At 57.7% G+C, this 13,072-nt stretch overlaps 7 protein-coding genes across 8 annotated transcripts; 5 read left to right on the top strand and 2 right to left on the bottom strand.

Annotated features, from left to right (window-relative positions):
* The first annotated feature begins 174 nt into the window (after nt 1–174).
* On the top strand, nt 175–2,379 carry JDV02_002792 (Feruloyl esterase). Of its 2 annotated transcripts, XM_047983864.1 has the most exons (5): nt 175–580; nt 631–766; nt 814–1,363; nt 1,428–1,915; nt 1,989–2,379. In XM_047983864.1, the coding sequence occupies exons 1-5, from the start codon at nt 217–219 to the stop codon at nt 2,053–2,055; spliced, it is 1,605 nt and encodes a 534-aa protein (XP_047839836.1). In that variant the 5' UTR covers nt 175–216; the 3' UTR covers nt 2,056–2,379. The 2 variants fall into 2 exon arrangements, with proteins under 2 accessions (XP_047839836.1, XP_047839837.1); XM_047983865.1 differs by having other exon boundaries at nt 1,428–2,379.
* Nucleotides 2,380–3,137: 758 nt separating this feature from the next.
* Nucleotides 3,138–5,683, top strand: JDV02_002791 (Carboxypeptidase D; the record flags this gene model as incomplete). Its single annotated transcript, XM_047983863.1, has 4 exons — nt 3,138–3,960; nt 4,040–4,215; nt 4,314–4,588; nt 4,660–5,683. The coding sequence occupies exons 1-4, from the start codon at nt 3,786–3,788 to the stop codon at nt 5,681–5,683; spliced, it is 1,650 nt and encodes a 549-aa protein (XP_047839835.1). The 5' UTR covers nt 3,138–3,785.
* Nucleotides 5,684–6,124: 441 nt separating this feature from the next.
* Nucleotides 6,125–6,337, top strand: JDV02_002790 (uncharacterized protein; the record flags this gene model as incomplete). The annotated part of the gene is made up of 1 exon (XM_047983862.1): nt 6,125–6,337. The coding sequence occupies one exon, from the start codon at nt 6,125–6,127 to the stop codon at nt 6,335–6,337; it is 213 nt and encodes a 70-aa protein (XP_047839834.1).
* Nucleotides 6,338–6,978: 641 nt separating this feature from the next.
* JDV02_002789 (uncharacterized protein) lies at nt 6,979–8,777 on the bottom strand (the record flags this gene model as incomplete). The annotated part of the gene is made up of 3 exons (XM_047983861.1): nt 6,979–7,963; nt 8,032–8,417; nt 8,493–8,777. The coding sequence occupies 3 exons, from the start codon at nt 8,775–8,777 to the stop codon at nt 6,979–6,981; spliced, it is 1,656 nt and encodes a 551-aa protein (XP_047839833.1).
* A 1,004-nt stretch (nt 8,778–9,781) lies between these two features.
* Nucleotides 9,782–11,065, top strand: JDV02_002788 (uncharacterized protein). The gene is made up of 2 exons (XM_047983860.1): nt 9,782–10,571; nt 10,634–11,065. Exons 1-2 carry the CDS (start codon nt 9,864–9,866, stop codon nt 11,030–11,032), a joined length of 1,107 nt encoding a protein of 368 aa, XP_047839832.1. The 5' UTR covers nt 9,782–9,863; the 3' UTR covers nt 11,033–11,065.
* A 188-nt stretch (nt 11,066–11,253) lies between these two features.
* On the top strand, nt 11,254–11,959 carry JDV02_002787 (uncharacterized protein). Its single transcript, XM_047983859.1, has 2 exons — nt 11,254–11,668; nt 11,720–11,959. Exons 1-2 carry the CDS (start codon nt 11,270–11,272, stop codon nt 11,867–11,869), a joined length of 549 nt encoding a protein of 182 aa, XP_047839831.1. The 5' UTR covers nt 11,254–11,269; the 3' UTR covers nt 11,870–11,959.
* JDV02_002786 (uncharacterized protein) lies at nt 11,917–12,783 on the bottom strand (the record flags this gene model as incomplete). The annotated part of the gene is made up of 1 exon (XM_047983858.1): nt 11,917–12,783. The coding sequence occupies one exon, from the start codon at nt 12,781–12,783 to the stop codon at nt 11,917–11,919; it is 867 nt and encodes a 288-aa protein (XP_047839830.1).
* Nucleotides 12,784–13,072: the final 289 nt, after the last annotated feature.

The raw sequence follows: 13,072 nt of genomic DNA, 5'->3' as shown, positions 1-13,072 counted from the left end.
CCGCTCCCATGACGCAGCGTCACAGCAGGTGCAACACAGGCAACACACTAACAACATCTGGGTAAGGATTACCGCCACCCGCATGCAGTAGGCGGCATCCCCCGCCGCTTCTCTATGGCCATAGGTTACGATCATTCTTCAGATGCATCTCCTGCAATATTCTCTGCGCAGCCAGTGACCGCCATCTCGAGGATCGTGTGTGCGGGTTACAAGCTCATGCTCGGAACCGCTTCCATCTGGATGTCGCTCGCGGCGCTGAACATCTTCCCGCCCTTCACGGCCTCCGCGACATCATGGGTCGACGATCCCCGCCGACGGTGCCTCTCGTTTGAGCCTGAAAAGTTCGTCGCCAACGCGACGCGCACCTGGCTCGAGTATGTCAGTCGCGGTACGACGATCCAGCTTTCCGACAACGATGCCTCGTGTAATCGCCCGTCGCAGCTGGTCGAGGCGGACCTGTGCCGCATCGCCCTACACATTGACACGTCGCACCGCTCAGGCATCACCTTTGAGCTCTGGCTTCCTGATGAATGGCCTGCTGCGCGACTGGTTTCTACGGGCAATGGCGGAATAGACGGATGTAGATATGGACTCTTTTGCCGTCGATATTCGCGAGCTGACGCACGGCAGGCGTAAAGTATGAGGATCTGGCGTATACAACCGGCCTCGGATTCGCAGCCATGGGCACCAACAACGGCCACAACGGAACCACTGGCGCCCCCTTCTATCATAACCCGGACGTCCTAGAAGACTATGCCCATCGCGCGTGCGTGCCAATATGAGCCCGCTCGGACTGCACTGACTCCAGGACAGTCTACATACCGGCACCGCGGCGGCCAAGACCCTGACGGAGGCGTTCTACAAGAAGCCTGCTGCCCGGTCCTACTACCTGGGCTGCTCCCTCGGGGGCCGCATGGGCATCAAAGGCGCAGAGCGCTACCCGGACGACTACGACGGCATTGTCGCAGGATGTCCCGCGGTCGACTTCAACCACCTTCAGGGCCAGCGGGCCATGTTCTATCCCATCACCGGCCCCGTGGGGTCGTCCAACTACATCAGTCACCAGCTTTGGACGGGTCTCATCCACGACGAAGTGCTCAGGCAGTGCGACGGCCTGGATGGTGTAGTTGACGGTATCATTGAAGTCCCTGATCGCTGCCACTTTAAGCCCGAGGCCCTTCTTTGTGCTCCAGACCAAGACGATGGGCTGTGCCTCAATAAGCAGCAGGTCGAACAGCTTCGCCAGATATACGCCCCATATACGTACCCGGACGGATCTCTTATTTTCCCGCGAATGAACCCGGGTAACGAGATTATGGTCGTCCAAAAACTCATCTCTGGTGCCCCATTCAGCTACTCACAGGTGAATTTGACTCTCATATCCGACCTGCCGGCCCCTCGTGGCATGACATGTACTGACAGCACAGGACTGGTTTCGCTACGTCGTTCTCAACGACCCGACGTGGGACGCCATCGAGTACGACTCTTCCCTGGCACGACGGGCAGACGACCTCAACCCATTCGACATCCGCACCTACCCCGAGACCCTGCCCGCCTTCAAGGCCCGGGGCGGCAAGATCATCTCGTACCACGGCGGGCAGGACAACCAAATCACGAGCTTCAACACGGCGCGCTTCTGGGACCGCATGTCGCGCGCGGACCAGCGGCTCCACGACTACTTTCGTTTCTTCCGCGTCTCCGGCATGTTTCACTGCAACGGGGGCCCGGGCGCGTGGGCGTTTGGGCAAGGCGGCGGCGCACCGGCCAAGGGGATCGCGTTTGAGCCCCGGACCAACGTGCTCGCCGCCATCGTGGCCTGGGTGGAACGCGGCGAGCCGCCGGAGACGTTGACGGGGACCAAGTTTATCAATGACACGGTTGCCCTGGGGGTTGACTTTCAGCGGCGACACTGCTTGTGGGTTATTGACCCCCGGGGACGGGGACGCATTTGATGTCGTGTTTTGCGAGTTGAGGCTAACTGGGTGCAGGTATCCGAAGACGCAGACATACCTGGGCGGCAACCACAAGGACCCGTCCAGTTGGAACTGCCTGTGAAGGGCGGGGCTTGGCTCGGCATGCAGGATGGTACATGTAGTTCGTAGAAGTCCATCATGAGATATCTTGTGAGACCAACCGCTGGGCCCGGTTATTTTTATACCATGAACATGGACAGTTGACCGTTGGACACATTCTTCGGTCTTGTTTCGACAGCTCCGCCGGGGCTGCTTTCCGTGGAGCAAAGCTAGGGCCTCGGCAGCCGCATAGCTCCATAGCATCGAAACCCCCACCTCGGAAAGCAGGGTCTGCCTAATAAAGGCATATACACCGGGCAAAGCGAACGTAGCCACAGGCGCGTGCCGCAGGATCACAACGTCGAGAAGAAATATTTTCCCATCAACTAATGATCCGTATCTGCGGCAGTTTCCGGTGCTCGAACCAGCGCAAGCATGGGCCAGGTTGAATCTCAAGAATGAGACTTCGAGCCAGGCCTACATGTATGCCCTCGTCTGGTGTCAACCCGCCGCCAGCCCGGAGGGTAGCGACCGGGAATCAGACCCGGCAGTCCCCTTGCAGGCATAGGTTACATCACGTCCTGCCTCGTTGCCTCTCCCCACATGCACTCCAAATTGCACTCTAAGATATGTTCGCGGAGGCGATGAGTCCGATCGGTATGTGACAGGAGTTGCCGCCAATGTCGCACATACGAAGCGCAGTATACATGTAGAGACGATGCCATGCAGTGCGATGTGGCTGAGCGCTGGCCTGCACATGTCGAGACTGATGCCGTCAATGGGCCAAACAGGGCCTGTCTACGCGAGGTAAAACCTCTATTTTCTGCTCTGGCTCGCTAATGCAACACAACTTCTGCAGGCCAAGCTGCGTCAAGTGTCTCCATCTGGCGTCCGTCCATCCACTCACTCTATGACGCGGTAGCCGCTGGAGTAAGAGCCACCGCCTCGCGCCGCCATGCCCCTCCGTCACCCACATCAGGATGCCAGGCCAGAGCTCCAACGACAGACCCCAGTTTCATCAATTGCATTCCAGACGGTTTCGATTGCACGCGCTACGGATGATGGCACGAGCGTCCAAGACAGACAGTGCGTAAACGCCTCTTCCCATCCCATCCCATCCCATCCCATCCCCAAAAGGTGAGACATACACCGGTAGAAAATGCCGTTGAGCTGCCCTGTTGCTCACATCACACATCCTGCTTGTAACCTTTGTCTCTCCCCCCATCATCATCCGTCCCCCCTCATCGCGGCGCCTTCTCGAAGCTCGACCTTATCGCAGGGCCCCACGGCCGCTCATGCCTTCTTTCAGATAAACACCGAGCGTCCCGCCACTCATTCGGCTACAGAAGTTCCTGGGCGTCACTTAATCAAAAGGGACACCGCGTCCCGGACCAGCCCGCGGATTGGCTAGCGGGCGATTAGGATCCAGCTTTGCGCTTCCCACTTGCCTTGTTGGTGCGTAATCGCGGGGGAAATCCACAGGGCGGGTCAGCACCTGCTAGAGTCGTAGTCCGGCTCCCGTACCCCTGCCGCCGCCGAGGCGATCAAGGTTCCAAGGTTAGGTTACACGGTAACCCAGGTTCTGCGCGACTTGACGGTGACGGCGTTGGCCGCCGGTCTGAGGGAACAGACCCTGGTGGGCGCAGACGCGAGGAGATAGTACAAGAAGAGGCCGGAGCCCTTTTCTCTTCCAAAGGAGCCTCGTCATCTCCGGCTGTCGAGCTTCTTGCGCCTTGAGACGAGACGAAAAACGAAACGAAACGAAACGCCAAGATGCGCTGGGAGTTTCTCGCGTCGGCCCTAGTCGCGGCCACCGCCATCGATGCGGCGCCGGATCGCTACCGCCGGGGCCCGGTCCAGCCTCCCCTTGCCCACCGCGGCGTCCCATTCGACAAGTGGACGCGTGACGGGCCCGTTGCCAAGCAGTTTGCCAGTTCCAATACGACGAGTAAGTGAAGGGCTTGGCGATGAGATCGGAAAATAAGGCTTGTTTTGTTGGTGGCTGACCACTGCCGGATCAATCACAGAGTACGCCATCAACGGGACGGGAATCCCGGACGTGGATTTTGACATTGGCGAGGCGTACGCCGGGCAAATGTCCATCTCGGACGACCCGAACGGACCTGACAAGTTTTACTTTTGGTTCCAGCCGTCGCCGAACCCGGCGGCCAAGAAGGAGATTGTCATTTGGCTCAATGGTGGGGTGAGTGTCCATGTTGCTCTGCTCGCTCTCGCACAGCTCAATGCTTCCTTTCTAGCTTTACTTGCAATGCTGATGATGGCCCTCGCCTCGACATCCAGCCCGGCTGCTCATCCCTTGAAGGCTTCTTGCAGGAAAACGGCCCCTTCCTGTGGCAGTATGGCACCTACAAGCCCGTGCCCAACCCATGGGGATGGCACCATCTCACCAACATGCTCTGGGTCGAGCAGCCCATCAACACGGGCTTCTCGACGGGCAACGTGACGGCCAAGGACGAACAAGACGTCGCCAAGCAATTTATGGGTTTCTTCAAGAACTTCATCGACACGTTCTCCATGCAGGGGTACAAGGTGTACATCACCGGTGAATCCTACGCGTTCGTCATCTCCCCTTGTGCAGTCTCGCCGCACCACACGTAATAAGATCCCATGATGCTGACTCGAACAGTGGCATGTACTGCCCGTACATTGCGAGCGCCATGCTGGATGCCAAGGACGACACCTACTTCAACATGAAGGGCATGATCATCTACGACCCGTCCATTGGCCCCGACCGTCTCAGCGACATCAACGTCGTTCCCTTTGTGGACTACCACCAGAACCTGTTCCCGTTCAACGAATCCTTCACACGAAAAATTCACGACATCGATCGGAGGTGCGGCTACGCCGATCTCCGCTCCAAGTTCTTCAAGTACCCACCGCCGGGCCACCTACCTGACCCTTTGCCCGGCACCGACCCCAAGACGGGCAAGGACAAGCAGGGCTGCGAGGTCGGCAGTCTCATGGGCTCCATCCAGGTGGCCGTCACGGACATCAACCCCTGCTTCGACACGTACCAGGTCGCCACCACGTGTCCGCTGCTGTGGGACGTGCTCGGCTTCCCTGGCAGCTTCGACTACCTCCCCAAGGGCGCGTCCATTTACTTTGATCGCGCGGATGTCAAGAAGGCCATCAACGCCCCCGTCGACCGCAAGTGGGCCGAGTGCGGCGGCCCTGTCTTCGTCAAGGGCGGCGACCAGTCCCCTCCATCGTCCAACACGGTCTTGGGCGGCGTCATCGACCGCACCAAGAACGTCATCATCGGCCACGGCGCGCTCGACTTTATCCTCCTCGCCAACGGCACGCTCATGTCCATCCAGAACATGACCTGGGGCAGACAGCTAGGCTTCCAGAGGAAACCCGTTGATGCCTTCTACGTTCCCTACCATACACGCGGCGAGGACGCGACCATCGCCGCGGCGGGCGTTTTTGGTACGACGCACACCGAGCGCGGCCTGACATACGTCGGCGTCGCCCTCAGTGGTCACATGATTCCACAGTATGCGCCAAGCGCCGCGTTCCGCCACGTTGAGGTGATGCTCGGGCGTGTCAAGTCGCTGAGCAGCAAGGAGCCCTTCACCACCGACGCCAAGTTTCCGCAGCCAGATGGCCCGCTAGGCAAGGGCACCGCACCGCCGGGATATAACGACTAGACGATGACCAGGAGTGGTATAAGGTGGTGAAATATCTGGATATATTTCGTATTTAGAAAGTCTGTAGCAGACATGAAGCCTGCAAGCCAGAATAAAGCACATAATACGTCGCTCTGACTGCACCTCTACATCACATTATTCCAAAGCCTTCACACTCCGCGGTCCAGCTTTGAGAACTTCGGTCTTGGACGATTCACGTGATGCTCTGCCGATTGTAACCTAGTCCCGCCCGCGTCAAGTTCAAGCCAACAGCATCGCCTTGCCCCTTCTGCACCCAACCCGACTGACTCACTTGAAGTGCCCCGCAATCCCAAGCAACCGCGATATCAACGCTTCCACCATCGGCGTACTTCTCACATCCCCCAACTTGGCCACTCAACGCATCCAGAACACCTCACCTTGGCCCTATCCTTGTGCCAGTCCGATTGTCAACGCGCCACTATGACGTCCATGCAAGACATTGCGTCGAAATTGGCGTACATCAAGGGTCAGCTTACTGCGGGCGGGACGAATGCGCAGATGAAGGAGTGGTACACCGAATACAAGACACTCAACAAGGAACTTGAAGAGGCCAAGGCCGCCAAGTCGAAGGCGTCCCAGCCGTCACAGACCTCAACAAAGCCCGAAGAGGGTGCGGGCCCCAAGTCCGCATAGCTGCCAAACTTGTTCGTCCACGTCTGGCATGGTGCGATAGTGGGTTCGAGGACGCCTTTCCGGCGAGGATCTGACAGATGGGCTCACGTCAATAAGATGCCGGCTATATTCCTTTCATTAGATCCTGACAATGGCGGCAGGAGGCGCTAGAGATTCGGGTGCGGATCGGGGGCAGTCAAACGCAGAGCATGTACCCTACCCACTTCAAAAGACATTAAACGTATTAAGGGGTTGTTCAGCCTCCCCTCTATAGCCCTTAGGGCTATATCCTATAGGCTATATCCTAGCCCTAGTCTAGTCTTGCGACAGCATTATTACTTTGCTTTCTCTCTTACATCTCTTTCCTTAAAACGTGACTACTAAAAGGAATCTATTGGGGGGGGGGGGGTTATTCAGCCTCCCCTATGGGCCTTGGGGCCACGCCCCTATAGGCTCCAGCCTTGCCCTAGTCTACCGGTAGCATTATTCGTCTAAAGACTTTATGCCTCTCTTTTCGCAGAATCCGACGATATAGCCCTGTTTTTGCTTTGGTCTCGGCGCGGTCGAGTGAGACTAAGAACGTGTCAGGGGTTGCACAGCATTAATGAGAGCAATGTATCATAAGAATCGATTTGATGGCTTCCTTTTTAATTTTCAGCTACTCAAGAAGCAGCTCGTCCACGCGATTCATACGGCAGGATAAGAAACACAAAACCGGCAACGACAAACAGCGCTGCCGAGATCCACACAGGCAGATCCGTGTCAATGCCCACATAGGCCGCAATAATCGGCGCCATGAGCCCGCTCATGCGGTTGAAGACTGCCACCAGACCGTTTGCCGTGCCTCGGATCGGTGCCGGGAATAGCTCCGGCGTGTACGAGTAGAGTAGCCCGTACACGAGATTCTGGAAGAAGGCAATGGCGCAGCTGAAGCCCAGAATGCTAGCGCTCGTCTGTGCGCGCGTGAAGAGGAAGAGGAACACGCCGGTGCCCAGACAGGCTAGCGTTCCGGTTCCCTTCCGCCCGATGCGACGCATGTCGACAGTGAAGCCGCCCAGTATGGATGCAGGAATGCCGCAGATGGCTTGAATGGCGTAGTTGCGATAGGTGGTGTTGATGGAGGTGGATCCGTATGCCACGCCCTTGTTCTCGAGGTAGATGGGGATGAAGGAGTTGTATAGTGGATACGCCATGCCGATGGAACACCACAAGAACAGCATTAGTGATGTCGAGAACGCAAGGCGCGGTGTCGAGAAGAGCGCCATAATCTTCTTGGGCGCGAACTTCTCTACGCTTCGCTTGACGATGTTCTTGGTGTCGGAGTTGGGCGGCGACGCTACATCTGTCACGTCGGCTCTTTGCGCAGCGAGCTGGGCGTCCACTGCCTCAAAGTGTGAGAGGGTAAGCCATGTCGTCGTCTTGTTCCGCTTCGCGATCGCGGTGACGACTTCGACGGCTTCTTTATCGCGGCCCTTGCCGAGGAGATATTTGGGCGTCTCAGGCACCCGGAACAGGAAGCGGGCGAGGAACATGGCAAGCGTGAGACCGCCAAACGTCCAGAATGTGTACCGCCAGCCCAGGTTCTCGTGGTATCCGCATTGCCCGACGGGCGTATCCGAGGGACACGAGTAGTTTGCGATCATGGGCCTACAAGAAATTAGCATTGCATGCATACTTGACGTGCTAACTATCCCAGGGGAGGGGGGGGTCTATACCATCCGATGAGCGCCGCGACGGCCTGTCCGACGGACCAGAAAGACGACTGCATGGTGAGCAGATACTGGTGCGTCGCCGGCACAAACTCGAGGAAGATGGCGCTGTCGACGGGCTGGTTTCCACCAGTGCCCAGGCCTAACCCGGCACAGAACGTGGCGATGGCGACGAAATTGGGACTCCCCGCGCCCACCAGGCCGGAGACGGAGGAGATGAGGAGGGTGATGTTGAAGGCCGGCCGCCGGCCGATAAAATCCGCCGTCATGGGCCAGAAGCTCGACCCGATGACGAGGCCTGCGTACTTGGCGACACTGAGGAAGGCTATGCGCTTGACGGCGAACTCGGCCCGCACAGGCGGTGTGATGATGGTGATGGCTTGCAGCCAGAGCTGTGGTGAGGCACGCCTGTTAGATCACACTGATCCCTCAGGACCCATAGGTGTTGGACCTTGGACTCAACTCACATTGTCGACGAACCAGCCGAAGCCCGTCATGACAAACACCTTCCATTGGAAAGACCCCATGCCGAGGTCAATCAGCGCTTCGTTCATGATGGAAATCTTTCGCTCGTACACCTCATCAGCCCCCATGGACACGGCCCTCGTGTCAATGCCATGGTAGTTGGCGTGCCCGGCGGTGCCCTTGTCAGGATCATGTTGGTGCGAGCTGTGTGTGTCGGTCCTGATGCTGTTGTCGAGGCCGACTTCGGCGGGGTTTTCCTGGTGGTCTACGTCTGTCTTGGTGGCCATTCCGCTTCTCTCGAGTGGGTTCTAGTTCCGGCAAGACGTTGTTGAAAGGTGGCTCGTATTGAATTGTCTCCGGCGACTAGGAGGCCTCAACCCTAGGTCAAGTGTCGGCAACCACGTTCTTTATACACCTCGACGTGACGGACCGTCGGCTACGGTTAAAGAAAAGAAGAAAAACAGTACTCATGGTGTTTGTCCCAATTGGAATCTGCAACACCATCATTTGCTAGCGGTCCGTCTCCAGGCGCCACTCTCTCCGCAAGCCACCGTGGGGGCATCAGGGGACCGCGGAGCGAGCACGTGGACCCCGAAGGCCGAAGGACAAGGCATCAAACCCAAAAATTCTGGAGCAAAACTTGACATGATCTGGTGCTGGGAGGCTGACGGCTCGTTCCCCCGCTTCCCCAGAGTGTGACCAATATTCCCGGTGCGGAGAAGCCTGTCCAAGTTACGTGGCTAGCCCTCGCCTCGTGGGCCCAAATAGTGTGGCTGGCCTTCGATATTATGAGAGCCTCAGCGGTTGTAATGGCCTTCTTTGAGTCTAGCGTATGGCAGTTGGGGCGCTTACACGGCGCGTCAAATGTGCCTTTTGGGCCTGGTGCAACTTGGCTGTCACTCACTCGCGTGACACCACTGATCATTCATATCCAGCACACCGCATCTCTCAATCTTTGACCGCAAGGGTTCTCGCTACACACAAAGCTGTTCGCTAAACGGCCCTTCGGCATGGATGCAAGTATTGTTACGGGGCGGATGTCGGCTCGCCGGCGCCGGAGCTCGGCTCAAAGGGTAAATAAAGGCCTCCAGCGCCTGGAATAGCCCTATTGCGTTGGCGTGATGACACTCCAGTCCACTGGGGAGGCAATGAGGCATAGAGACGTGAATTCCCGGTTTCCCATGGTGCGCCCCTGATCCCCGGATTGCGGCGTCTTTAATTACCCCTTTGGGGTGTCTTGGTCAACGCTCTATGACTGCAATTATAACGTACAATCGTCAATGGTATATAATGGCCCGTGAACGTCGCCCTGATACCTTTAGCCAACTTGAACGCATCCTCGCTGCTTCGAGTACACCAAACACCAAAACACCATGTCTCCCCCAATCGCAATTGACACTGCTCCGCCGTCGGCGGCGCCCAAAACATCAGGGCATACATCCAGCATGAAACCTGCCGTCGACTTTGATGCTTCCAAGCATCTCTCTTTCTCCCCCCCTTCATCCGTCCTGACCATGAAGGATCTAAGTCTTGAGCCCACGGCCCTCTCCAACGTCGCCACAACAGAACCCTTCCCGCTACTATCCCACGAGGCCGTTCTCCAGCACCGTCGGGAGCTCTTCAGCCCAGAGGTGTTGGACAACTGCCTGCATTACACGCGCCCCGGCTCCGTCCAGCTGCGTGGCATGGCTCCTCGCTATGCCCCATTCATCCACAAGTTCTGGCATTCGGCAGAGGTTCTCAAGATTGTGAGCAGCATTGCCGGTGTGGACCTCGTGCCGGCAATGGGCTACGAAGTGAGCCACACCAACGTTCAGTTGGGACCGGGCGGCGTCGATGCCGTCCGAAACACGCCCGTCGAGCCACCCACAGCGACGGAGGATGCCATCCGCGCCTTTGAGGCAGACAAGGCAAAGAAGAGGGCCGTCACGGATCAGACCAAGCCGATTATTGAGTGGCACAAAGATTCACATCCATGGGTGTGCGTCGTGATGCTATCGGACGCGCGACATATGACGGGCGGCGAGACGGAGCTCATGAAGGGCGACGGCACGACGCTCAAGGTGAAAGCACCGCAGATGGTATGCCCCGGTCCTCATCCCGTACGGTGAGAGGAGCGCGTCGCTGACCAAAGACTTAACAGGGCTGTGCTGTCCTGCTGCAGGGCAGGTACATTACGCACACGGCGGCGCCTGTAGACAATATGCCCGAGCGCGTCACCATTGTCACGTCGTTCCGCCCACGGGATCCCATGCTGCCTGACGAGACGACCAACGCCAACGTGCGCAACAAGTCGCACCTCACAGAGCTGTATTACCAGTGGACGACATATCGTCTTGATGTGCTTGCGCAACGCGCGCGCAATACTGCTGACGCTCTACGCCGTCGGTACGAGGAGAACGTCAAGGCTAGCGACCCGGAGGGTAAGAAGGGCATGTGTCTCGTTGAGACGGTCAATGTGGGTGAGGTAGAGGCGTGGGCGGAGGAGCAGATCAAGTACATCCGCGAGACGCTGCATGAGATGAGGCCATTGGACAAGTGAAGAAGAAAGCAAGGAAGCAGGTGAACTGGCAGGACGGTACATAATAATTTGTTCGTAAAGGCATTGCCACTGTACGGCGTTGCCATCAGAATTGAGACACTCGATAGCGAGGCAGTGGGCGTAGTTTGTCAGACGAGCACGTGGAGTCGTGGACCAACAACAAAATGGTCAAGCATTTCCATCTCACCTTGTCGTGTGTTGATCTGGATTCCAGCCTCCACATCACCCCTCCACACCATGTCTCGCCCCGTATACCTCGCTCTCCACCCCGGAGGCCCCAACTCTCGCACGCACTTTGCAGTATTCATCCCGCACGCCAGCCTGGCGGACACAGACCTCAGCGCATCCTCGTTTAAAGACGCGCCCTGCACGGGCACGATTGTGCAGGTCGTGGGCGAGCCCTTGATGTCGGGCTACGCGCTCGAGTTCAAGCGCAACTTTGACTGCAGCACGGCCCATGATCTCCGCAAGCTGGTTCTTCTCGGCACGGTTGACGAGAAGCACATTCACGATAGTGGCAATGTCACGGGCGGCGTGTCCGTGGTAGATGCTGTGCCGAGATCGAGACTGGAGACGGAGGCGTCGCGGGTTCCTCCGCCGCCAAAGGGGCAGGATATGCGCCTCCCAATCGACGGTGTACTGCTCTGTCAATCATTCAGTCGACCGCTCTATACTGACATTGCTCAGGTAAATACGAAGCGCTGCCAAGAGTGGACAATGGAGTTTATTAGGCGACTGGTTGGCCAAGGCCTCATCCAGGCTGAAGCCGTTGACATTGTGCAGAGCCATCGCGACTCGCCCACGCGGGGCATCATTGGAATGAAGAGGAATCATTAACTCGAGTCTTTATATTCGACATGGCTTCATACAGCAACGAATTGGCACTAGCCACAGAGAATATCCCCGCCATTGAATGCATAGCCCTGATCGCACATGGCCCAGTGGGCGTGCAAGTGCTGCCTTGCTCGCAAAAAGTGTCGCATCTGGAACCTCTTCTCCAGCGCCTCTAGGGCCCTCGTAATGCTCGCCCTCTCAACGTCGTGAATCGCGGTCAACTCCTTCGCTACAATACCAATGGGCCACAGCAGCGTGTTCTGGAACGCTGAGTCTGGTGGGAGCAGGTCAATCAGCTGCACCGCCCAGAGCGGGAGGTTGCCCATCCAGGCATCGTCTGTCCAGGGGCGCGTCGAAAAGGGGCCCTCCACGCGGGCGACGCACTGCTTTCTGTAGATGGTTCCCGCGATGCGGTATAGTTCCGAAGTTATTCTCTGCTCGATCCACTCGTTTGGGCAAGTGAAGCTTTCTAGGCGTCGGTACCGCGGGTTCGTGACAATGTCGCGACTCGCTGTAGGGATGTGTTCGTACGGGTCCAGGTCTAGCGGCGGAGCGAGCGAGAAGCTCGGCAGCCAGCCCAGCGCGCCATCCCACTCGGCAATCTCCTGATCCGTCACCGTGAGGTCGCCCGCCGTGATGCGAGTGATGAGTCGGGGGAAGACGAATCGCCTCAAGTCTCGATCGCCTGCGTTCCCACAGGGACCAGCAACACCAGCAACGCCAGCAACGCCAGCAACGCCAGCGGGATCAATGTGCCCTTGTGCCAAGTAGAAGTCGGAGAAAGTCGTTGTTCGCAAGGACGTGGAGCGCACGAGGTCGTTGTAGAGGAAAAGGTTTGTCACAAACTGGAATGCATGCGTGACAGACTGCTCCGGGGCGCCGATACTGCGGAAACCAGCCATAGCCTGGAGAAGCATATGTGCGGGAAAGAGCCGCGAAAAGAACTGTAAGTGAGAGGTCCCATTTTCTCGGTCTTCTCCAGCGAGCTTTTCATATAGCATGAGGAGAACGCAACTCGTCAGGAGGTGAAGCATCGTAGAGCTGTTGTCTGTCCGACTCCGCCATTGACCCGATCCAACCTGGCCGCTCGCGTGCGTCGAGTCGTCTCCTTCCCCGAGTAACTTACCATCTGTCCTTAATTGGCCTGCCAGCTCGTGGCAACCTCTCAGCGCCTTTTGTCGTAGCTTCAGCATGGCGCCTTCCAGG

Source organism: Purpureocillium takamizusanense, chromosome 2 (assembly GCF_022605165.1).
Source record: "Purpureocillium takamizusanense chromosome 2, complete sequence".
Lineage (NCBI taxonomy): Eukaryota > Fungi > Ascomycota > Sordariomycetes > Hypocreales > Ophiocordycipitaceae > Purpureocillium > Purpureocillium takamizusanense.
This window is presented reverse-complemented; position numbering and strand designations above follow the sequence as displayed.